The 26,153-nt window shown below is 32.4% G+C and overlaps 1 protein-coding gene across 1 annotated transcript in view; it reads left to right on the top strand.

Moving 5' to 3' along the window:
• Polk (DNA polymerase kappa) overlaps window positions 1-24,903 on the top strand; it is a 63,808-nt gene extending 38,905 nt beyond the window's left edge. The window contains exons 6-16 of the mRNA XM_077795953.1: window positions 708-839; window positions 3,253-3,406; window positions 5,783-6,007; window positions 7,419-7,543; window positions 8,856-9,022; window positions 11,583-11,615; window positions 15,006-15,102; window positions 17,345-17,516; window positions 19,435-20,349; window positions 22,227-22,263; window positions 22,441-24,903. Coding sequence (XP_077652079.1) covers window positions 708-839; window positions 3,253-3,406; window positions 5,783-6,007; window positions 7,419-7,543; window positions 8,856-9,022; window positions 11,583-11,615; window positions 15,006-15,102; window positions 17,345-17,516; window positions 19,435-20,349; window positions 22,227-22,263; window positions 22,441-22,525 — 2,142 coding nt within the window. The 3' untranslated portion in view covers window positions 22,526-24,903. The remainder of the gene's footprint in view (window positions 1-707; window positions 840-3,252; window positions 3,407-5,782; window positions 6,008-7,418; window positions 7,544-8,855; window positions 9,023-11,582; window positions 11,616-15,005; window positions 15,103-17,344; window positions 17,517-19,434; window positions 20,350-22,226; window positions 22,264-22,440) is intronic.
• The last annotated feature ends 1,250 nt before the right edge of the window (window positions 24,904-26,153 follow it).

Genomic DNA, 26,153 nt, shown 5'->3' with positions numbered 1-26,153 from the left:
CTGGTAAAATCTGTGCAAATATTCTAAAGTCTGAAAGACTCTGTAATCTGAAATACTTTTGTTCCCAAGCACTTTGGATAAATGATACTCAACCTGTATTATTCTATATTATTACTTTGTATACTGTGACTTTTATGTAATATTTAAGTTATTTGCACTATCCTATTAACTATTCTATACTATTACTTTTATATAACAACATCCACTGTCATCCAGACTTGGATATGTACTATATTACAGGTATGTCTTAAAACAAATGAAGTTTATTTTCAGGGGGGCTGGGGTTGTGGCTCAGCAGTAGAGTGCTCTCCTAGCATGTGCGAGGCACTAGGTTCAATCCTCAGCACCACATAAAAATAAGTAAATAAAATAAAGATATTGTGTCCAACTAGAACTAAAAAAAAAAATATTTAAAAAAATGAAGTTTACTTACTGGAATTACAAAAGAATCTCTTTATTAGAATAGCTTAATTACTATCTGGTATCACATTATAAATGTAAGACAGCAGTTGAAAAAGGGTCATGGTATTATCATACCATGATAGGATAAAGACAAACTGTGGGTTCAGTGATTCAAGACAGTGGCCTGTAATAGAAATGTCCTTGAATTGAAAATGCATATCAATAATGTGTTTCTTATGAATGCATGGATCAACATGTCCATTTACTTTTGTTTATTTTTCTCTATGTGGCCGATTCTTTTTCAGTCTACTTCAAATTACATTGCAAGGAGGTTTGGTGTTCGCGCAGCCATGCCAGGATTTATTGCTAAGAGACTCTGCCCACAGCTTATCATAGTGCCCCCAAACTTTGACAAATACAGAGCTGTGAGTAAAGAGGTAAGTTGATATCTCACTCCCACTTAATATTCTTTCTCTGGTTTTCTGTCACCTAGAGAGTCAACTCTAAATACCTTAGCACATCAGGATTTTAGTAAATGTTACTGTGGTCTACCACATTTAGTCTCACCTTTAGTCTCACCTTCAACCACTTTTTCACATTATATATTGAATACTGAGCTATTTATGGTACCTGATATAGACCATTCTGTTTCCATGAATTTTTTGCATTTGCTTAAAAAACTCATCTCCCCAAACTTTGAGTAACCTTAGTAACTTAAAATTATTTTTTTTCCTAATATGAAAAATACATTTTCTTCTAGAACTACTTTAAATTAACAGAATCTACTCATCATTAATTTTAGTCTCTTCTGAGTGTTTTTAAGCAGTGACAGGATTCACTTATCTTAATTACCTGCTTTCCTTGTCCCACGATCTTGTGAAGTTACTTGAACATATAATATCTTAGAAACATTAAATCAAAGAGAAAAGGGAGTAATTCATTGCTTTGAAAAGGATCTCTGAAGTATAAAGATTTGATTATTTATTAAAATTCCAAAGTATCTTATATGAAAAATAGCTGTTTTCTCTGTTTTATAAGAACTGCCTATCCTGTAGCGCTGGGCTTTAATTTGAGTGCTATATCTACATCACTTTTAGACTGCTAGAGTAAATGCTGTCTTTCAGCTGTCTGAATGAAAGCACTTAAAAACTATGGTCTGCCACTTGTTAAACATTTAGACATGCAAGTAACCTTTAAATTCATCCTTTTATTTGTACTCCATCTCATTTTACTAGAAATGATATCCTATCCAAGTTTTAAAAAAATATTCTTCAAAATAGTCTGTTAAAGCAAGTGCTCTGTGCCTACTTCAGAAACAGTGGAAAAGGAGAGAGCAGTACACTCAAATTTGATGACTGTTTATCTCTCTTATTGTGTTTCTAATTAAAAATAAATAAAATGCTAATTATGCATATACGCTTTTAATAAGTTAAAAGTCCCATAAAGACTATAAGAATGTTAAGTACTACTTTAACTCAGTAAAACTAGACAGTGTGACAAAGATAACTAAATCGGTTCTAGTTTTCTTTCATCTGTTTATTTACATAAGTTGGAAAAATCTTAAAATTCCAGCAAAATCTACATAGTTAATTTGCAGATTAAAAAATCAACTATAAATATTTTTGGCTTAGTTTAGAAAGCTTAAGGAAGATCGATTTTTGTAGCTTTAACTGTTCTTCGAGCTTTAAGTGCTTGATTTTTTTTTACCTGGAACATATCTACTTTTGTTTGCCAGTTGCCTGGGAAAAGGAAGTAAGTACTAAGCAGTGTCTCTAGAGAGTATTTCTCATTCAGAATGTTAGTTGTCTGCTAGCTTCAGACTTTCCAGAGTTTCATTTTTACTAGAAAGATTCTGTTTGAGTATATTATAAAAATGGTTTCTCTACAAGAACAAAGCTATTTTAGACCTTCTCTGAGTAAAACTATTCTGAAATTCCCCTTGACTCAGTTGTTCATAATTACATTAAGCTAAAACACTTTCTTTTTATAAAGAAACAAAAGTTTTCTCAAGGTATAGTAGATGGATTTTAAATGCTAGATGAAATGTAACATAATTCAGCCAATGTTTTCTAATATATGTTATTATTTTGTCAATCATTCCCTCTAATTATAGCTAATACTTCAGTTGTAAAAAACAATCATCAAAAAAATTCATAGTTTCATGTAATAAAAACCATCTTATATAAAAGGAATTTCTGGATTGTATCACTGAAATTCTAATCTCTATATGTATTTCCTTTATCCCACGAGGCAACACCAGACTTTTCTGTATAATATAATGTAATCATGAAGTTATGTTACAAATTTTAACATCTTTTCCATTTTAGATGCCAGTAAATAGTAAACTTTCATTTCCCAGTATGGGTACATGCATTAATGTGTGTATTGAGAGTTGTTTTTTGTGCATGTTATAATTAATTGAATATAAAAGTATTTTACATAAGATTATCCCTTTTTAAAATGAATAAAAATTATCCTAAAAGATGAGAGTGGGATTACTTTTAGCTAGCTTCTTAAAACCTTAACCATTTTCTTTTCTGTCTACCATAATGATGTCATCTGAGATTTATTTGAATTGCTTACTATATCAAGATGTAGGTGGCTAAAGAGAGATTGCATCAGATGAAACTATTTCATGGTCTTCTGCCTTCATGATCTATTTTAAGACAAAAGAGAATTTGACAAATATGCACTGGTAGTAAATTATTTATTCCTTAAATCTATTAGCTATTGATTGCAGGATCATTACTGTTGTTGCAGAGAAAGAATATTAATGTTTCTCATCAGCTATATGTGACAGGAGGCTTTGCTGTGGCAGCAGAATTTAAGCTTCTTTTGTTCCTTTTGAAGGTTAAGGAAATACTTGCTGATTATGATCCCAATTTTATGGCTATGAGTCTTGATGAAGCTTACTTGAATATAACCAAGCACTTACAGGAAAGACAAAATTGGCCTGAGGACAAAAGAAAGTATTTTGTCAAAACTGAAAATGCCATAGAAAATGGTAAGCAATTTATAAGAACTATCAAACTAAACACTAAGAAACAGAAAAGTAACCCTTTGAATCAACCCAGTTAACTCATTAGCATGTGTAGGTGGTAGGACTAGATATATCTTTATAAAAATGAAAAATCAGAAAGTTAAAATATACCAGGTTTAAGTTAAATGTATAAAATATCATTTTAAATCAAATGAGATTGTTAAATCTCCAAGCACTATAAGTGCTGAGTCCTTGTACAAAGTAATTTCTTAAAATCTAACAGTATTTTCTTAAAATCTAACAAAGAGTTTAGATTGCATTAAAACTGAGGAATTTGCTGGGGCTGTGGCTCATTGGTAGAGCACTTGCCTAGCATGTTTGAGGCAGTGGGTTCGATCCTCAGCACTGTCTACAAATAAATAAAATAATTTAGAAGACTGAGGAAGTTATCTGTGTAAGGTAGCTTTTTTTTGTATGTTCTTGATAGAAATTAGATATTTAAAAAGAGATATCAAAAATGTTGAGTGATATTCTTTTCTTCATTTCCCAAGTTTTCTACAATTTGGTTCTAGTATAGCAATTATTACTATTTTCTACTCTGCCAGAATTAATGACTTTCCTTTCCCTTCATTGACTTAGACCTTATCATGACTCTAGAATACAATGAATAAGAAGTTTCATGGCTTCATAGATTTTTTTTAAAATCACTCCCTTTATTATCTGTTCAAAGCAACGCCAAGAAACATACAGATATTATACATATTATTTTATGTCTACTCTGTAATATAAATTTGGATGGTGGATACCAATCTATGTAAGAAACTGAATAACACTCACTTTTTAGCACTTGCGGTTCAGATGGAATGCTTTAATCCTGGTAACACCATACAGTGTACTCTGATTACCTCAGTTACAGGGATTACAAAAATATTTCAGTCTGGAAGTAAATAAACAATTTTAGCAGTTAGTTATATTTCCAGGCCTCCCAAAGAAGCAAAATGCAGTTGAGATGGAAAAGGTAACATACCATTCTGCAGTAGCTCTAATAATGTAACAGGAGGTACCAATCTTTGATTTCTCCTGTAGCATTCTACTATTGCAGTGACTCACCTGAAGACAGGGTGTGAGAGGGATTAGCCCTATATAACAGCATAAGGAACTCTGCAGGAGCAGCTTATGAATGTGACAGGTACCTTAGCTGGTCTGCAGTTTTTCTTCTACAGCTTTTATTACCTTGAGTTCCACTCATCCAATGGGGAAACGGGCTCCAGTGAATATTATTTCAAATGTTCCGTACTTTGAATCCCCTCTGAGTTACTCTGAACTTTAAAACTAGATATAAAAAATGAAAAGGAACTGAAGCATATAAGTAATAGTTAATGTAAAATAGGGTTCATATGACCTGAGAATTCTAATTTGGAGGTTATATCTGTGACATAATTTCTATTACCTACCTTAAAACTTGAAACTAATCAGGTTTTTATCATATAATTTGTTATCTTTTTAGAAAAGTTTCCTAAAAGACTAAATTTATTTTTCAAGTAATATACTTTTATGTGTATCTTGAAACTTAAGAAATTTAATTATTGCTACTGTATTTACCTTAATTTGAGAAGCATATGAGATATTATGAGAACATTTTAAGTATGAATATAGATTTAAGTGTATTTTACATTATATTTTGAAAAATGCAAATAAAATGAGGTAATAATTGGTATTTTATTTTACTTTTTAATAATTATAGTTTATAGTCTAGTGATAGTAAATGTTCTTTTCCTTAAACTTAGACCTTGGTTAATCCAGTTAGACCCTAAAAATTTGTATAAAGAAACATAACTTTCAGGGGCAATTTGTATTTGTTGCAAATGTACCCTTAGTAAAAGTGATACTTTGCACAAGCAAGTCAAAATAAAATCAGATTTAAAAGAAGGAAATAAAGATTTGACATTTGAAAAGTTTCTTCCAGGGATGAAGAAAAATTATTTTCTCTCTAAAAGCAAAACTTACTTTTCAGATATAATTATTCTATTTGCCTAAAGCCTTTTTTCCTCATTCCTAAATTCTAATTTAGTAAAGGTCTTTTTTTCCATATAGAAGAATAAAAGGCAAGAAATACTTTAGTTTTTAAAGAAAAAATGTAATGCATTTCAAGATTTAATGAACATTTTTTTTAAAGAAAAACCTGGACAGTTTTTTTCTTGATTGAACAGTTATAAAATATAAATTATAGCATTTCTGATCATGTTTTCTAGAAACTATTAAATTTGCTTTGTCTTCAGAAATAATGTGAGGAGAAAGTACAAAAAAGAAAAATTTAAAGAAAGAATGAAGCAAAATCTAACTTGTGAAATATATACCTCTTAAAATGAACATGAGTTACTGTTCCGGTTTATAATTTAGATCAACCAGAAAAGGAAGTGGATAAACTGAGTGAGCATGAACGGACCATCTCTCCACTACTTTTCGAAGATAGTCCTCCTGATTTGCAAACCCTATCGAACTTTGAAGAACAAAACAATCCTCAAATACTACAGAATTCAGTTGTTTTTGGAACATCAGCTGAGGAAGTGGTAAAGGAAATTCGTTTCAGAATCGAGCAAAAAACAACACTGACGGCCAGTGCAGGTCAGGATCTTGATGCACAGTGTGATTGTAAGTTTTGGGCTGACTAATTCAAGTGTCATATTACCTTCTGAAACTTTACCTATTCAGAAGAGCTGTGAACCTACAAGTAAGTAGGAATTTAGCAGAAAAGCACATGAGCACAAAGAAAAAAGCCTATCATAAATCTTATGTAGCTCTTCTTTTGTAAATGCAAAATATATTGTCATTGGTTTTTCTCATAATACTTGATTAGTTCTTCCTTAGGAGACTTCATTCCTGTCTTAGAATATGTGCAGGAGAGAACCCAGAAGACATCAAGATGGAAGATAAAAAATAAAAAAATCCAAAACACCAGCTAGCAATGTAGCAATTTAGGACCAACTGGTAAAAGGGGGAAAAAAACAAAAACAAAAAACAGCTTTGCAAATGTCAATAACCCATAAGGGCATCACTATGTAGCATAATAACTGATATTCATCATGAGGACCCTGTATTATCTTGTAGTACTCATGTTATAATTAGGTTAATCTTTCTTTAACAAAACATGACAATGAATAGTAAAATTTAGGAAGATATGTATAAAATTAAAGTGAACTATTTGATGGCTATATTTGAATATATCTGTTTCAAATTACCTTAATCTCTAAGACTCCTGGAAATTGTTAAAACACCTTTCTGAAAAGTAGTAATTTAATTTGCTTTGTGAGTAGCAAAAGGGATGAAATGTTTTAAATAAATATACAGAATCTTTTTTTTTCTTTATGTGAATAATTCATTAAAAAAACTTTTCAAAGAATAAACATCCTTCACAAATTACATTCTGGATCTTTTCTGAGTAATGGTTATAGGGCCACTATAAACAACCCTGTATTTCTACTAAAGATAGTAAGTAAACTCAGATAGTAAGTTACATTTAATATTACTCAACTCAGAAATTATTTTTAGATTTTAAATATCACGGAGAATTAAATATTCCCATTTCTTCTGCCCCAATAACTAATAAAATTCCTTTTCTTAAAACCATAGCAAGTTCGCATGGTGGCATACTCCTGTAATCCCAGTGACTTGAGAGGCTGAGGCAGGAGGATCACAAGTTCAAAGCCAGCCTCAGCAAATTAACAAGGTTCTAAGCAATTTAGTGAGACCCTGTCTCAAAATGAAAAATAAAAAAGGCTGGAGATGTTGACCCGTGTTTAAGTGACCCTGGGTTCAATCTTTAGTACCAAAAAAACAATAACAACAAAAGGGGGAAAAAAAACCCAAACCATAGCAAATCCTGAGGAAATAGATGATAATAAAATGTTATCTTTAAAGTGGCATTATGTATCGTTTCAGATTATTTGCATTTATTTTTTTCTGTTTTGTTTTCACTTAGTTAAAAATAAATACGTATCAACTTTTATAAGTAGAATGTTCTTTTAATTCTTTTAAGGAATTGCCCCCAATACAATGTTGGCAAAAGTTTGCAGTGACAAGAATAAGCCAAATGGACAATATCAAATTCTCCCCAACAGACAAGCTGTGATGGGCTTCATCAAAGACTTACCAATTAGGAAGGTAAGATTTTATATAAAATTTATCATCTGGTACATGTTCTCTGAATTCTGAAGAGACATCATTTAGGCTGATAGTAATTCTTTGCTGAGAAGTTTTAAAACAATAGATAAGAGGCAAGAATTATAATCGGTGGTTGAATGTGGACTTAATGAGATCTTTCTGTGAAATCCTAAAAATCAGGTTTAGGAAGCTTATTTCTAGAAACTTTTAGGAGCATACTTGGATGACAGCTTTTAAGTGGATTCCTGCAAAGGAGAAAGAAATAAAAAATACTTAGAAAAGTCCTTTCCCAACTGTACCTTAATAGAGTGCTACCAAATAGGTATATTTCAAAGATGTTTAGAATTTTTATTATTATATAAAAAAACAAAAATACTTTACCATCTTTAAAATGATAAAATTATCTCTTAGGGGTTCCAGAAAAGGGTATATTTTTATTACTCTTCAGAGCTTCCAAATTTTTCTGCATAGATATCTTTTTTTTTTTCAGTAATTACTCTATACACTATATAATGTTCTAGGCTTGCTTTTTTCACTCGGTTTATGTGAATAAAGTTAAATAAAGTATTTTTCAATGTTCAGAAAGAAGTCTATCAAAGTATACAATGTATATGATTATTGGATAATATATGTAAGACATAATTATAAAGTAGTATTTTCTAATGTGTTTTTCAAAGTATAAATAGGTGTTTCATTTAAAAAAAGTCTGGATCAAAGAGCTTTGGGGTGGGCTGGGGCTGGGGCTCAGTGATAGTGCACTTGCCTGGCATGTGTGAGGCACTGGATTTGATTCTCAGCACCACTTATAAATAAATAAAATAAAGATCTATCAACAACCAAAAAATATTATTTTTAAAAAAGGGGGTCATTGTTTATATACTAGTATATTAAAGATTTCTAATTTTGAGGCAAAATTTTCCATTTAAATTTGTTGACTGTACCATTCCCTAAAGGTATATATGACCAACAACTCCTTTTTTTTTTCTTTTTAAATATTTTTTTGTAGTTGTAGATGGACAGAATGCCTTTATTTTGCTTGTTTATTTTGATGTGGTGCTGAGGATAGAATCCAGTGCCTCATTCATGCTAGGCAAGCACTATGCCACTAGCTATAACCTCAGCCCAACAACTCCTTTTTTAGTGCCTTTAAAAATTAAATGGAATCTGTTTAGGAAATGTGACCCGAAAGAAACAAAATCAGTTTTCTCACAAGATTTGTGATGATAGTAACATTATTTATACCTTTAATAAGATTACCCTCTCAGTTCTTATCTTAATTTAAAATTAATGATAAATATTGATTCTCTTCTAGGTTTCTGGAATAGGAAAAGTTACAGAGAAAATGTTAAAGGCCCTTGGAATTATTACTTGTACAGAACTCTACCAACAGAGGGCATTACTTTCTCTCCTTTTCTCTGAAACATCTTGGCATTATTTCCTTCACATCTCTCTGGGTCTAGGTTCAACACATCTGGCAAGGTATATATAGTAATTCTGCTTTATTATTTGCTGAAATGTCAATTTTAACCATTGAGATAGAGACTATAAAGATAACGTGTTTTAAAATCTTCCAAGACAAGTTTGATTCAGAATATAATGTTTGGGTTAAAAATCAATAGATTGGATTCAGGAGAAAAGCAAAAGAAAAATAAAGACTTACACTTCAGCAGTTGAGTAGATGGACAAGAAAATCAATGGTTATTTTATTTTTTATCTCTGCCTTATTCTTTTTTTAGAACATAAGAGGAATGTTGGTTGTCAGATTGTTGAGGGAAAAAAAAGATGGCTTATATTCCATAATTCATTCTTTAAGCAAGGAGTTTTAATGATTCTTTGAAAGCCTTAATGAACTGACAATATTTTATTTCTTTTCCAGATACATAAATGATTTATTCTTTGATTATTGTGTTAAGCATTATCCTAGGAATTAGGGCTAATGACAGTGACTAGGAGAAAGTCCTATATTCATGGAGTTTACAGACTAGTATGTGGGATAGAAAATAACCATTAAACAAATGAGGAAAGTAAAGTAGAATGAGGGTGCAAAAAATGACTTGGGAGCTGGGTACACTAGCACATGCTTGTAATCCCAGTGGCTAGGGAGGCTGAGGCAGGATTGTGAGTTCAAAGCCAGCCTCAGCAATTTAACAAGGCCCTCAACAACTTATAGAGACCATGTCTCAAAATGGAAAATAAAAAGGGCTGAGGATGTTACTCAGTGGTTAAGCACCCTTGGGTTCAATCCCTAGTACAAAAAAAAAAGACTTGGGGCTGAGTGGGGGTTGGCAGCATTCATCCAGAGGCAGAAAATTGAGGGACCCAACGATGCAAAGATCTAGGAGACAGGTAACGGCTAAAGAAGCGGGCCTGTGTTTTTGTTGTTTTTTTTTTTTCCCTCCATCCCTTTTTCATCTAGGTCTTAACAGAAAGTACCCCACAGCTGGAAAGGTAAATTGTTAGGGATAGGTGAAAAGAAGGGAATAAACAGACACTTATCAAAAGAAGAAATAGAGATGACCAACAAACATTATGATAAAGTGTTCAACATTATTAGCAATCAGAATAGATAATAGGCAAGAATTATAATTGTGGTTATAATTTCATCTCATTTCAGTTAGAATGGCAATCATTAAGAATACAAATAATAATAAATGCTGGTGAGGAGGTGGGGGGAAGGTATACTCATAGGTGGAGATTCCTCAAAAAACCGTATGACCCAGCTATCCTACTCCTTGGTATTTACATTGAAGAACTAAAATGACCATACTATAGTAATGCAGGCATATCAATATTTATAGCAGCACAAGTCACAATAGCCAAGTTATGGAACCAGCCCAGAGGCCTGTCCACAGATAAATGGATAAATAGAAAAAGAAAATGTGGTATATATACATAGTGGAGTTTTACCAATCATAAACAAGAATAAGATTACAGCATTTGGTGGTCCATGGATCAAACTGAAAACATCATGCTAAGTGAAATAAAGAGACTCAAAGTCAAGGGTCAAATGTTTTCTCTCATATGTGAAGTTAGATCAAAATAAGGGGAAAAAACAGAGTGGGGTCAGGGATGGGGTGAGGGGGAATCCCATGATAACAGAAGGGAGATCAGTGGTGTAGAGGAAGGGAGTAGATGGGGAAGGAGGAGGGTTGGGAAAAGGGAGTAACTTCAGAATGAAATTAACAAAATTATGAATTTCATCTTTATGTATATCTATGAAGTACCAATTTTTAAAAAATTATAAATAAATACAAGGAAGGTGAATAGGGGGCAGGAGGAGGGGAGAGAAAGGGGAAGTACTGGGGACTAAAGTGAAAACACATTATTTTCCATGCATGTATGATTGTGTCAAAATGAACCCCAATATTATATATAACTATAATGCACTAATAAAAATATTTTTAAAAGAAAGAATAGGAATTACAGAAGTCAACATTGGACACTATTTTTGCAATTTTGTCATTATCTTGTCATCCTGTACTCAAAGTGACTTATTATTATAATTAAAATAAAAGACAACAATAAAATTGCTGAGAATGTCTACAAAATTAAAAACCAATTAAGCCTACTAAATCTTAACAGATTGCAAGGCTGTATTATAATTCTCTTGCTGCTCTTTTTTTATTTTGAATTTACAGTTAACTCATTTTGATCTTGTGGGTAAAATGAAAGATGAAGATATCACAGCACTATAACTAACTAGTATTTGAAGGAATCAGGAAATAAAAATGTCTTCCGTAATCCAAAAATTATTCTCTTTTTATTTCCATACTGCTTGTAAGCAATATGGTTCTGATATAACAGCATATATTGGTATTCAGAGAGAATATTAAGGGAAATCTGTGAGTGTTTTATGATAAAATAGCAGATCTGCCTTCCCCTCAATCCATGTTCTCTGTTCCTCTACTGTGCTTTGTTTTTTGAGCTAAATGCTTTCTTCTTCTAAGGTATTTCATATTTACTTTTATATTTGTCTATCAGTCTTTTCTGAAATAGAAAATAAAGACTTGTTTTTTTGTTTTTGTTTTGTCACTTCAAGGGATGGAGAAAGGAAAAGCATGAGCGTTGAGAGGTAATGTTTTGTTATTTATTGTTAATTGTTCATAATATTATTTTAAACTAATTTCTAAATTAATTTTTAGTACAGTATTTGCAAATCACATCAACAGTTTTCAGCAGTTTAGAATGCTGCAATATATACTTCAGCTTACATGCTACAGTATACTTCGGTACAGGGTATTATTATCTTTGGTTGTGCCACTCTCAGTGGGAGAAAAATTAACTGCAATCTTTTTTTTTTCCTCTTTTTTTCCCGGGGTCGGGAGTTGTACAGGGAATTAAATTAAACTCAGGGGCACTCAACCACTGAGCCACATCCTCAGCCCTATTTTGTATTTTATTTAGAGACAGGGTCTCACTGAGTTGCTTAGCGCCTCTATGGTACTGAGGCTGCTTTGAACTCTTGATCCTCCTGTCGCAGCCTCCCAAGCCACTGGGATTACAGGCATGCACCACTGTGCCCAGCTAACTGCAGTCATTTTTATGCATGTTGATTTTACTTCTGTTCACTGAAAGCTAGGCATTTTAGGATTCCAGTTTCTAATTTCTAGTCTTGAAATTGAAAATTTATTTGGGAATTCTTTTGTTTTAAATATTTTTTTTAGTTGTAGATGGACACAATAACTTTATTTTTATTTGTTTATTTTTATGTGGTGCTGGGGACCGAACCCAGGGCCTCACTCATGTGAAGCAAGCGCTTCACCACTGAGCTACAACTCCTGCCCAGGAATTCTTGAAACTCATTAAATATTGGTTGCATGAGCAGAGGCATTAAATGATTGAGCATCTGTAGTCTGAAAATCTGAAGTCTGAAATGCTTGAGTTTCCAGAATGTTCTAAGTGCCAATATGTCACCACAAATACAAAATTTTAACACCTGACTTTATGTGATTGGTTGCAGTCAAAATATAGGCATACTAAAAATATTGTGTAAATGTGCCTTCAGGCTAAAGATATAAGGTGTATATGAAGCAAAAGAATTTGAGGTTTATTCTTGGGTCTATCCCTAAGTTATCTTGTTATATCCAGGCAAATATTCAAAAATTTTTAAAAAATGCAAAGTCCAATCTATGTTCTTGTCTTGAGTATTTCAGAGAAGTGATCCTCAACATGTAGTATTATATTCTTGGTGAATGAGAGCTTAAAAATGGGCTAATTTAGTGGGCTTACAATCTTATTTGCAAGTCAAATGAAATCTTGATATGGAACTTTATTATTTGAGAAAATGTTTTTTAAAAGTCTCTCAATTATTTCCTCAAAGCAGCAAGCTGTCACAGGCATTTAAGAACCACTGACCTAGTAGAAGGTTGGATTTGTATTTCACATGTTATTTCTGACCAAAAAAATCTGAATGAATTTTATAAAACAACATACTCAATAAATGGCTTTGATAAAAATTGCTGTTTTAGGTTGTGATTTACATAAAAGCAATCTGAGAGAGAGAACACATTCATCCAAAATGTGATTATATGAGTAATGTTGTACAGTTTAAAAATATTTCTTTTGTACTTTGTTACTGAGAAAATTATTGGTATGTGGGAATATATTCTCCAGTTTTCTTTTTGAAAACTCTTCTTGGCTTTTTTTTTTTTTTTAAAGGTGCTGGGGATTGAACCCAGTGCCTTATGCATGCAAGTCAAGCACTCTACCATCTGAGCTATATCCCCAGCCCCTCTTCTTGGCTTTTTAAAAAACTGTATTAGAACATCAAATTTGTTATGGGATTGGGGAGAGGGAAATTGTAATTCACAATCACACATAAAAACCTAACTTCTCTAATATGTAAAGAACTCATATAATCAATAAGAAGCATCAGTGTGCCAAATATCTAATTAGTTAAGAGAAAGGGAAACAAAAAATGACAGGCTATATGAAAATATTCCCATTCTCATTTATAATTAAAGAAGAACAAAGTTCTCTGAGATAGCATTATTCACTGATCCAGGTAAGACATCTTTAGGGACCAGTATTTGACCTACAACAAAGGGTAAGAAATTTGGTAATATCTATCAAAATCACAGATGAATTGTTATATCTTTGAATTAGAATGTTATGCTACCATATAAAATGAGGATATTAATTTCTCATTGGTAACACCAAGATAAATTGAGAAAAGCAAGGTGCTAAATAATGTATGTAATATTCTATTTATATAAAAAATGGTAAAATTATTGCTTGTTTGCTAATATGTACATATTAGCCTAATGTTTTTGTGGTTGTTGTTTGTTTGTTTCTGTAACCACATACCTGAAGCTAGATAACTTTTGAAGAAAAGAGGTTCATTTAGCCTGGAGGTTCAAAGGTAAAGGCCTACATCTGCTGATGGCCTTCTTATTGCTCCAAGGCAGTGTAAGGCAAACACATAGCAAAAGATAGAGCCATGTTATGTGTTTCTTCTAGTGACTCTCCCTCTCCTTATAAAGCCACCAATATCCAATCATGAGGGCTTCCACACCCATGTGACCTTGTCTAATTCTAATCACCTCCTCTAAACACCATAGTTGATGGTTTGCACCCTTTTACTATCTCACACTAGGGATTAAATTTCAACACATGAACCCTTGGGAGATATATTCAAGCCATAGCAGCATCGAATATTTCTGGAATTCATATGAATAAGAAGCCAGAAAAGTTGGTTGCCACTAGGGAAGAGTACTGAGTAGCTGGGGATAGTCTTAGAAGTGGGGATGCTACTGAATCACCATTTGCCCAGGGTTTTGTTCTCACTGCTCTGATCTCTCTTTAATGTCTGACTCTTTAATGTTAATATTATCTATTTCAATATCTTTTTGAAGATATTCAGTTTTGCATTTATTCTTACCAGCCCTCCATTTCCACTTATCTACTAGATAAGTACCTGGGTACTGAGCCAACCCATTAAATCTACTTAAAGACATCTCTGTCCAGAGCTAGGCACAGTGGTATACGCCTGTAATTCCAATGACTTAGGGGGCTGAGGCAGGAAGACTGCAAGTCTGAGGCCAGCCTTATCAACTTAGCGAGACCCTGTCTCAAAATTAAAAAATTAAAAGGGGAGGAAAAAGAAAGAAAAGGATATTCTGTCCAGAAAATTCATGTGCAGTATGATGTTCTCATCTGTGTTTTCTTAAAATAGTCTTCTGTAGCAGAATCTATATACATATATACCTGACTGAACGTATTAATATTATAGAACAAGAGTACAAAATTGCTTCTTTGCAAATCAATTTACCTATGTACATGGTTTTCTATTATTTATATAGACTGTAGGTGTTTCTACTTAATTATGTCTTAGTTCATATGAAAACTATTTGTACAACAGAATATATAAAGTAATTCTAGACCATTTAAATATACTATATCATTTCAAAATTATTTTGAGTTACAGTTTGCTTTGTGCACCAAATCATTGTTGTTTCTCTAGGACCTTTAGTGAAATAAGTAAAGCAGAAGAACAGTACAGCTTGTGCCAAGAACTTTGCAATGAACTCGCGCAAGATCTCCAGAAAGAAAAGCTTAAGGTACTTTATTTTAATGTGGTGTTCTAGTTTTTAAAAATTTTAATGATGCTACTTGAAACAAGTTAGATTACCCATTTCTTAAAGCTCAATACAAAGTAGTTAATGTTGGAACAGAATATTCTGTCCCCAACAATTAGAGACAAATTTAGTCTGACCCATATCTGAGGTCTACAATGAGATCATTCTATGAAAAAGAAACTTGTGATGCTGGAATGCTTCCAGTATCATTATACATGACTTTATACTACCTCCAGAGTACTTTGATTAAATATCAAATGAGAGTATATTGGCCTTAGAAAGGCAAAGAAGAATTTCCCCCAGAATTGTACTCACATATTATAAATGCCTTTCCAATTAGCCTTTAATATTTTTCTCACATAAACAATGACCTTCTAGAATAATAGGCATTTTGTTTCAAGACTTTAATCCAGGTTGCTTACTTGGGGTGTGTGTGTGGGAGCCTGGAATGCTTTGAACTTTCTGTTTTTTAATCTTTTCTCACAACAATCCATGTTTAGTATTTCCCAACAATCTCAAACCAGGAGTGGAGTTGTTCTAAAGTAATAGAAAAATATTAAAAAGTTATTACAAAAAAACTGGAATATCTGAGGAGCCTTTTTCTTATAAGCGTCTCTTTTGATGATATAACAGAGTTCTTCTTAAAAATATATTTTAAATAAACTTTTAATTTTAGAAAAATTTTAGATTCATAGAAAAGTTACAAAAAGAATATAGAGAAGGAGCTGTGGCTCAGCAGTAGTGCACTTGTCTAGCATGTGTGAGGCACTGGGTTCAATTCTCAGCACCACATATAAATTAAAAATAAGTAAATAAAGGTCTATCAACAGCTAAAAATTAAAAAATGATAAAAAATATAGAGATTTCCAGTGTAATCTTCATTCAGTTTCCTCAATTATTAACATTTTATGTTAATATAGTACATTTATCAAAACTAAGCAAGTGACATTAGCACATTATTTTAAATAAACTCTAAATTTTATTTGGATTTTGCTCATTTTTCTGTTAATCACCTCTCTGTTCCAGGATTCAATTTAGGGAACTATGTTGCATTTATGTCTTCCTAGTCTCCTCTGGTCTGTCACAGTTTCCCAGTCTATCCTCTTTTTTCATGACTTTGAAAATCCAATCTGGGTTTGTTTGGTGGTTTTTGTTTTTTAATAATTAGATAAGGATATAAGATTTTAGAAAGACTATCACAAAGATGAAGTGCCCTTATTGTATCCTGCCAGGTGGGATATAGTTGTCATATGACATCATGGGTGACTCTGGATTTTATCAGTTGGTTAAGGTGGTGATGCTATGCTTCTCCACTATGAATTTACTGATTTTTTCCTTTGAAAATGAATTAGTAAGTCTTAACTCACCCTCAAATGAAGGAGAATTAAGTTAAACCTCCAGGAATACTAAAATACGCACAATATAAAATTTACAATTTTTGCCATTTGTCAGTGTTTGGTTCAGTGGCATTAAGTACATTCACTTTGTTGTGCATACATCCCCACCATCCATTATCATCCTCAGATGAAACTCTATACCCGAAGACAGTAACTGCACAGGGAGTTTTTACACATAAATTATTAAATATTGTATTTGGCATGTACTAGGCACACAGTAAATGTGAGCTTTCAGTAAGACTTTTTAAATGAGGATCTTTTATAAAAAAAAATTTTTTCATGCCTTTTTAGAAACTGAATTAACTAAGATTCAATAAGAAGAAAAATGATCAGTTAACTTTCCCTTTATATAAGGGTATCTTATAAAAATTAAGTTGGGTATGGGAATAATAGTTACTATCTAGAAAAGAATTTTCATATTATGTATAGATTTTAATTATTTCTTGTGATAGTTGTTATTATCATGTTTTGTAAATAATTTGTTATACTTCCACATTCTTACATGTACATAAAAGACATTTCTAAACTTAGGGGGTTTTTTGGGGGGCCGGTTCTGGGATTGAACTCAGGCATTCAACCACTGAGCTACATCCTCAACCCTATTTTGTATTTTATTTAAAGACAGGATCTCACTGAGTTGCTTAGGGCTTTGCTGAGTTGCTGAGGCTAGCTTTGAACTCAAGATCCTCCTGTCTCAGCCTCTGAAGCTGCTGGGATTACAGGTGTGCACTACCATGTCCCACCCATTTTTGGATTTTTCTAACCTGTAAATAACTTTTTTATAAATATTAGAAAGCCTATATAATGATATATTCTATATGTTATAGGGTAGAACTGTTACCATTAAACTGAAGAATGTGAATTTTGAAGTAAAAACTCGTGCATCTACAGTTTCATCTGTTGTTTCTACTGCGGAAGAAATATTTGCCATTGCTAAGGAGTTGCTAAGGACAGAAATTGATGCGGATTTTCCACGTCCCTTGAGATTAAGACTTATGGGTATGTTTTTTTTTTCCTTAAATCTATTAGATTTCCCCCAAAACAATTAATTTTCAAAAAATTTTCACCTCTATTTTGTTTCTTAAACCTGACTATAAAGTACTTTCTGTGCTGCTGCCATTTATTGGAACCTGATGAATGTAAAGCCATGATTATTGGTTTGATTCCATTTTGAACCAGTTGAAGTGTTTCTTATTATGTACTGGAATAACATGGACAAGAAAGGTTTCAAAATTCAGACCTATTCAGATGTTAGAAAGCAGATTCACTGCATAGTAAGTATATTATGTAATACTCCTTTGGGAGCCTGGAGCAGTGCCCCATGATGAAATAACATTAATAAACAAAAATATATTCACATATAATAAGGACTCTTAATTAAACTTCACATTAATTTAGGCATTATTTATCACTTGTTGCTTACAATTTTCAGAACTTTTTGGATTTCAGAATTACAAATAAAGGATTGAAACACCATGAAATCACATCTCCAGCCATTATATGATAAAAACAAATAGACCATGTTTCCAAAGTGAATTATGTGAAAGAATGTGTATGGATAAGCAGTCCAAATGTCCACTTTACTACTAAGAGTGGTTCATTAGCCATACTTTCATATAAAAGATATCATACCCTGAATCAAAATAACGAATGTTCATTAAAAGAGCCAAATAACAAGTTACCTATAGATGCTTTATTCATAGTTGCCTAAAGATGTCCTTTAGTTGATGGATAAATAAATTAGGGAATAATCCAGACAGTGGAATAATATTCTGTACATAAAAGAAATAAGCTATTTAATGATACATGCTTGTATAAAGGAAAGTAAATAAGCATGCCTGTAATCCCAGCAGCTTGGAAGGCTGAGGCAGAAGGAACACAAGTTCAAAGCCAGCCTTAACAACTTAGAGAAGCCCTAAGCAACTCAGCAAGACCCTGTCTCTAAATAAAATATTAAAAAGGGGCTGAGGATGTGGCTCAGAGGCAAAGCACCCCTGGGTTCAAGCCCCAATATAAAAAAAAAAAAAAAAAAGCTATCAAGCAGTGAAAAGATATGCAGGAAACTTACAGGCATACTGTTGGTAAAAGAAGCCAGTCTATAAAGGTTCCGTACCAGATAATTCCAGCTGCATAATACTTTGGAAAAGATAAAACCAAACAACAAAATATTAGTGGTTTTCTAGGGTTATACAGAAGGGATAGATGGATAGGCAGAACACAAAGGAATAGAAGGGCAATTAAACTATTCTGTGATTTATAATAGCGAAGATATGACATTAGAAATTTTTCTAAACCCATAGAATGTACAATGCCACGAGTGTGAACTCTAATATATCAATGTAGGTTCATCATTTGTAACAAATGTTCAACTTTGGTGTAGGATATGGATAGCAGGAGAAGCTGTACATGAATAGTGGCAGAGGATATATGAGAATTCTCTGTACCTTTTGCTAAATTTTGCTGTGAACCTAAAACTGCTCCAAAAAAAAATAAATCCTTAAAAAAACAAAAAAAGCTAAAGGGTCTGGGTAGTTGATTTCAATTTGTTGTTTTGTATTGAATGCCATTATATGTCAGATATTAATTGAAAGTTCTGTCTTCATGTGAACTGCAATAGATTGCTAATATTTAATGATACATGCTTGTATAAAGGAAAGTAAATTTCCACTCACAGTATCAGCTTTGAAAACAGATCCTTTAGTTAAAAGAATATTGGGCTAGGGAAATAGCTCTGTGGTACAATACATATTTAGCAAACACAAGGCCACACACACAAAAGGAAATATATACAGCCTTGCTTATTATTTCTCTGTAATCAACCTTTTATATAGATGTCACAACAGTATTATGTAAAATGTTTTTAATATACCTGTTGGCTTTGTTGAATTTGGAATTAATTGTGATTGGTTTAATTTAGGTGTTCGGATATCTGGTTTTCCCAATGAAGAAGACAAGAAACACCAACAAAGGAGCATCATTGGCTTCTTACAGGCTGGAAACCAAGCCCTGTCAGTCACTGAGTGTATGCTAGAGAAAACAGACAAAGATCAGTTTGTAAAACCTCTAGAAACATCTCATAAGAAGAGTTTCTTTGATAAAAAACGATCAGAAAGGAAATGGAGCCACCAGGACACATCTAAATGTGAAACTATAGTTAAAGAAAGTTTACAGATATCACAACCATTCCAAGTTTTAAAGAAGACAAGTGAGAATTTTAAAACATCAGATAATTCAGATAACTTTCAGATATTTACCTGTCCTGTTTGCTTTAGGGAACAAAGAAGCATCAGTCTGGAAGCCTTTAATAAACATGTAGATGTGTGTCTTGATGGACCTTCAATTAGGGAGAACTCGAAAATGAATTCTTCAGATGCTTCCTCTACTGAAGTTAACCTGAAAGAAATCACAAAACATTCTTTTTTACTTTGTGAAAAGCAATATTATGAAACTCATCAGAAAAATGTAGAAATCACTTCAGTAGATTGTGTAAATTTGGTAGAAACTAGAAATAATTCATCTAAAGCAGGAAATGTAGACATTGAGCACAGCAAGGAGGAATGTTCTAGTCTTCCAAACAAGTCTTGTCTTGTTTCATTGGAAAATCAAGATGCTGAGTTACTAAGTAGACAAGAACCACTCCAACCTTGTGTGTATCAAGTGACTGCAGGCCAAGCACTAGTTTGTCCAGTTTGTAATCTAGAACAAAAAACTTCAGATCTTACGCTGTTCAATGTGCACGTGGATGTTTGCTTAAATAAAGGTATTATCCAAGAACTGAAGAATGATAAAGTTTATCCTCTTAACCAACCCAAAGATAGCTCCAGAAGTACTGGTGAGTTTGTAGTCAACTGAAAGAATTTGATTTTCTAGGAATATGTAAGATTGTTCATTCTGAACATATTATTATTAAAAGGGTAGTTTGTATATGCTGCCAGCCAGGAAAAAGTTACCTGACCATAGATTAGCATTAAACCCATTGACTCCCAAATTTTCAATAATCTGAATACTGTAACAGAATTGATACAGGTGCATTAAAATAGTTTGGAAATTGTAATCTAGAGCTTATATGCATCATATTAACATTCTGTTATTATTATACCCTTTAGTATAATTATATTTAATATGATTATATTTTATATAGCATAATAGTTATAACTTATATAATTTATATGTAATATAATTATACATCAATATATAATTCTATTATTATATAATTATAATATTATATTATTATATAATTCTAAGAATAATTGTTTTTAAAGCTATTGGTTTGAGTTAAACCATTTTGTCCTAACAGAAGTGGAATACTTATACAAAAATTAAATATAGTATATATAATTATATAATATAATTAAGAATATATATTATATGTAAATACATAATTATATCCATAATATATTTATTAGTGCATTATATTTATACATAATAGTGGCATTCATTTTGACATTCATAAATTCATATAACATAATGTACTCTGTATTTCAATCCCTCATACTTTCCCTTTCCTCCTCCCTACCCTTGATCCCCTTCCTCTACTCTATTTAATCTTCCTACTGTTTTGTTTTTTTTAATTGGTTTGTTATAGTTGAATATAAAAGTAGAATTCATTGCAATATGTTCACACGGGCACATAGCATAATTTATTCAACTTCATTTGTAATTCCTCCCCTTTCCCATCTCTTCCCCTCCATTCCTTTCCTCTATTCATCTGTTCTCCCTTCTATTTTCCCCAAGAGAGAAAGCATTCGACCCTTGACTTTTTGAGTCTGGCTTATTTCACTTAGCATAATGTTCTACAGTTCTATCCATTTATGAGCAAATGACAATTTCATTCTTCTTTATGGCTGAGTAAAACTCTATTGTGTATATATGCCATGTTTTATCTGTTCACTGTTGACAGGCACCTAGGCTGGTTCCATAACTTCTCTGTTGTGAATTGTACTGCTGTACACATTGGTGTGCATATATCACTACAGTGTGTTAATTTTACTCCTCTGAATAAATACTAAGGAGTTGGGATAGCTGGGTTATATGATGGTTACAATCCTAGCCTTTATAGGAATCTCCATACTGTTTTCCAAAGTGGTTGTACTAATTTTCAGCCCACTAACAATGCTGTTAAGTGTATCTTTTTTCCCACATCTTCATCAGCAATTATTGCTATTTGTATTGTTGATGATTGCCATTCTAACTGGGGTGAGATGAAATTTCAAGGTAGTTTTGATTTGCATTTACCTGATTGTTAAGGATGTTGAATATCTTCGAATGTGTGTGTTGGCCAGTGGGTTAACTGAAATCAATAGCTTCTGAATTTAGGAAAAACTTCAATTTGGACTTTATTTAGCATATAATGAACTCAAGTCATCTAATCAAAAAAAAATTCCTTCAAAGAGCATTTGCCAAAGTATGGTGGCAAATCATACATATATTTTTATATATTTACATAGTTAAGATATCTCTTAACTTGTTTTTGGTAGTGATAACTACCAAATTCCAAAAATGATATTAAGCATAATGCTAATAAAACTAAGTAAATTATGAAGACATGCTATAAAGCTAGTTTCTGTTATGTAAAATATGAACTATATAGTACCAATAAAATTTTTAGTATCTTTAATCAGTCAGCTTTAACATTTTAAATTTTTACACAGATTTTCAATTATTTTATGTATTCCATTATGGAATTTCTTGACTTTCTTCCCTCTATAGGTAGCTCAAGCAGAGTACAGAAGACCAGAACAAAAAGGTATGACTAATTTGAACTTTAATAAAGCTAGCTGTAAAACCATATGTTTTGGGGGTCAAATTTAAAGGATGTCAGAATTGTAAATCAACAAGTAACATTTTAGAAGTTATTTGAAAAATTATTTTTAAAAATCTCTTCCTGTATTTTAATTGTGTGTATGTGTGTGTTTCATTTCAGGGTAGGACTAACCGCAAAGTACTCAGCATCAAAGAAAATAAAACCGAACAATCCCAGATACACTCTTGATATATTTTTTAAATGAACATTGAATATTTTATCATCAATTTTAATTGAAACTTCTTATTTTGTAATAAATGAAATTATTCTTTCTCATTTTAACTTTATAGATTCATGTAGTAAAGGCAAGTACAATAATTCCTCCCAAATGATGTTTCCTTTTCTAAGAATTTAGAATATAGGTTAATTTATTTTTGTATTTATTTTAATTTTTTGGTACCATGAATTGAACTTCGAGTACTCTACCACTGAGGCACATCTCCAGCCATATTTTGTATTTTATTTAGAGACAGGGTCTCACTGAGCTGCTTAGTGTCTCACTGGCTTTGAACTCTGGATCCTCCTGCCTCAGCCTCCTGAGCCACTGGGATTAGAGGCGTGCACCACTGCACCCAGCTTCTTTATACCTTTTTTATACCAGTGAGAATTCCATTTCTGTTACACATCAATTGGAAATCATTCCTGTTAGAAATAATTTTAAAAGGAAAAGTAAGAAATGAGATCAGAAAGTGATTTACTGTCTTTTTCCTTCCTCTTTTTTCAGTACTGGGGTTTGAAACCAGGGGCATTCCACCATAGAGCTATATCCCCAGTCCTTTTTTATGTCTTTTTTGAGAATGTCTCACTAAGTCTTATTAAGTGGCAGAGGCTGGCCTGAAACCTTTGATCTTCCTGCCTCAGCCTTCTGAGTCATTGGAAATACAGGTGTACACCTCCATGCCTGGCTTCTTTATTACTTTTCTAGTAATATAAAAAGCATATTTAATGATAATGGATCTTAGAGATTCATAAACCTATTTTAGCCTAAGAATTTTTCAGCACTTAACCACTTTATAGGCATTGAACTGCTATGTTTGATCTTGTATCTTCAGGTACTTCATGAGCATTCATAATTAAAATTTATCATCAGTTCTATGAAGAATATTAGCTTAACAGCATGAACAATTTTGTTAACTTCAGGAAAATAATATCACTGTGGTGTGATAGAAGGATTTTTACTTAAAATATTCTTTCTTTATTTTTTCTTTTTAAAATTCTTTATCTTGTGAATAAGCACTTGCTTCACTTTAAAAAATATTTGATATAATATCCAATGTAGTTTTTTTTCTAATGTTAGGACTCTTATTTATTATTATTTTTTGAAGTACTCTACCACTATGCTACATCCCCAACCCTTTTATAGGACTTTTTTTTTCCTCCTTTGGGTGCTGAGGACTGAACCAAGGGGTATTTTACCACTGAGTTACATCTTCATTTCTTTTTATTTTTTATTTTGAGGTAGGGTCTCGCTGAGTGGCTTAGGACCTCCCTAAATTGATGATTCTCCTGCCTCAGCCTACCAAGTTGTTGGGATTACAGGCATGTGCCATCATGCCCAGTTCTAATATAGGACTTTTAAATGGCAGTATTTTATTCCTTGGCAGTTAATGTTTTCACTTTCCACAGATTTGTTTAAAAAAAATAGATAAGTTATTTTCATTCTACAAGAGAAAAACAACCTCTGTTCTGTTTTCTATCACATTTTTATTAATATTTGTAAAAGAAGACAACTTAATAGTAGTTAGGTTAAGTAGTTACTCCAAATACTTTTTTTTCCCCAAATACATTTTTACTATCAATTAATTCTTATAAAAAAAAACAGTTACAGGACATGTCTAAATGTTAAAAAAAAAATTACAGGGAGGGAGGTTAGGGCAGGAAAGATGGTGGAATGAGATGAACATCATTACCCTATGTACATGTATGACTGCACATATGGTGTGATGCTACACTGTGTACAACCAGAGAATGTAAACTTGTGCTGAATTGTATACAATGAACCAAAATGCATTCTGCTGTAGTATATACCTAATTTCAATAAATAAATACAGGGCTGGGGCTATATAGCTCAGGGGTAGAGTGCTTGCCTCAAAATGTGTGAGGCATTGGGTTCAGTCCTCAGCACCACATAAAAATAAATAAACAAAATAAAGATATTATGTCCATTAAAAAACAAATTACATAATTGAATCATAAAATGGAAGCCATTTCTGTACTGCTTTAAGGAGCTGAATCTTTTTTCCTCACATTATTGTTTGCTTCTTATATTTTAGTTCATTACCTAAATATACAAGGAAATAATATTGGAGAAGCCTTTGACTAAAGTGGTAACTTCACTTTTAATTGCTGATTGTTTAAAATTAGGTTTAGTGATTATTAGCCTGCCAGCCTCATACCTGATGTTGTCATACACCATGGCACATACAAAGTTGTAGCATTATGATTCTTGATTGTGTGATTTCCATATGTTAATAATCTACAAAGTTAAATTCAAATGAAATTGGTTTAATATGTTGAAAAGTAGAAACATCGTATTTAATTGTTTTCTATCTTGCCTGAAATATTTTTATTGTTTTCAACATCAAGTACTAAATTATTTTCATTCAGATGATCTAATTAATTGAATGCTAATATGTGATAATATTTAATACTAATTAAAATGAAATTTTAAAAGTTTAATTGATTTGTGTTATGATTTTCATAAGCCTAATGTGTTTCTGCATAACTCCTTTGATAGGCAATTATAAATGAGTGGGCATGGCTACAAAAGGTGGGTCACTGAGGATGTGCCCTGGATGGGTTGTTGTTCCTGCAGTCCCTTCCTTTTCCCCCTCCTTCTCTTTCTTTCTGCTGCCTAACCCCACCAGGAACTTAAGCAGCTTTCCTCCACTGGGTCCTTCCCCCATGATGTGCTGCCTCACTTTGGGTTCAGGACTGAAACCTCTGAAACCATGAGCCCCAAATAAATTTTTGTTTCTCTAAGTTATTGTTGGGTATTTTGGTCACAGTGACACAAAAACTGACTAAAACAATCTGTTAGCCAGTTGAGATGGTTTCCTTACTTTGCTACTCTTCTCTCCCTCTGGTGATTCCACTCTTATTTTTTCTGCCTGGAATTCTCTACATCCTTTACTATCTGTTTTGCTAATTCATCAGCCCGCTCCCTTTTTATTATAATTTTGGTTTGGAGCATTTTTAGAAGGGATAGCATAATAAGGAATAATAATAAATACCCATAATCTTATTTAGAGGGTCAAAATATGAAGAACCACTTGGGAGACCTGCAACATATGTTACTGGGTATAAAAAAAAAAGCAAAACACTATCTGGGAAGTTAAATTATTATAAATCAGAAAGAAAGAGGAGACAGTTAATAGAAATTTAGACAAAAAACTTTAAATGACACTTCATGGAAAGGAAATTCAAATGACCAGAAACATGAAAACATTGTCAGCCATATTTGTCATCTAGAAATGAAACATAAAACTACAAAGGGGTAAACAATTCAATGACACCAAATTTTAATGATAATGTAAACTCTTTGAAAATAATCACTTTGAGTGCTAATTTCTGACCCAACCCCAATTGGAATTCCACAGTAAAGAATGAGGAGTGGGGATGGGGCTGTAGCTCAGTGGTAGATCACTTGCCTCACATCCCTGAGGGACTGGGTTCCATCCTCAGCACCACATAAAAATAAATAAAATAAAGATATTGAAAAAAAAAAAAAGAATGAGGAGTGGGGTCTGTTACCTCTCCTTGAATGGTTTGAAAGGTACATGGTTTTTAAAGTTCTGTAAGCCACATACCTAAGTGAAAGTGAATCTCCCTTG

Source organism: Urocitellus parryii, chromosome 1, assembly GCF_045843805.1.
Source record: "Urocitellus parryii isolate mUroPar1 chromosome 1, mUroPar1.hap1, whole genome shotgun sequence".
Taxonomy (NCBI): domain Eukaryota; kingdom Metazoa; phylum Chordata; class Mammalia; order Rodentia; family Sciuridae; genus Urocitellus; species Urocitellus parryii.
The sequence above is the reverse complement of the archived record's forward strand: the minus strand, read 5'-3'. Positions and strand labels throughout refer to the sequence as shown.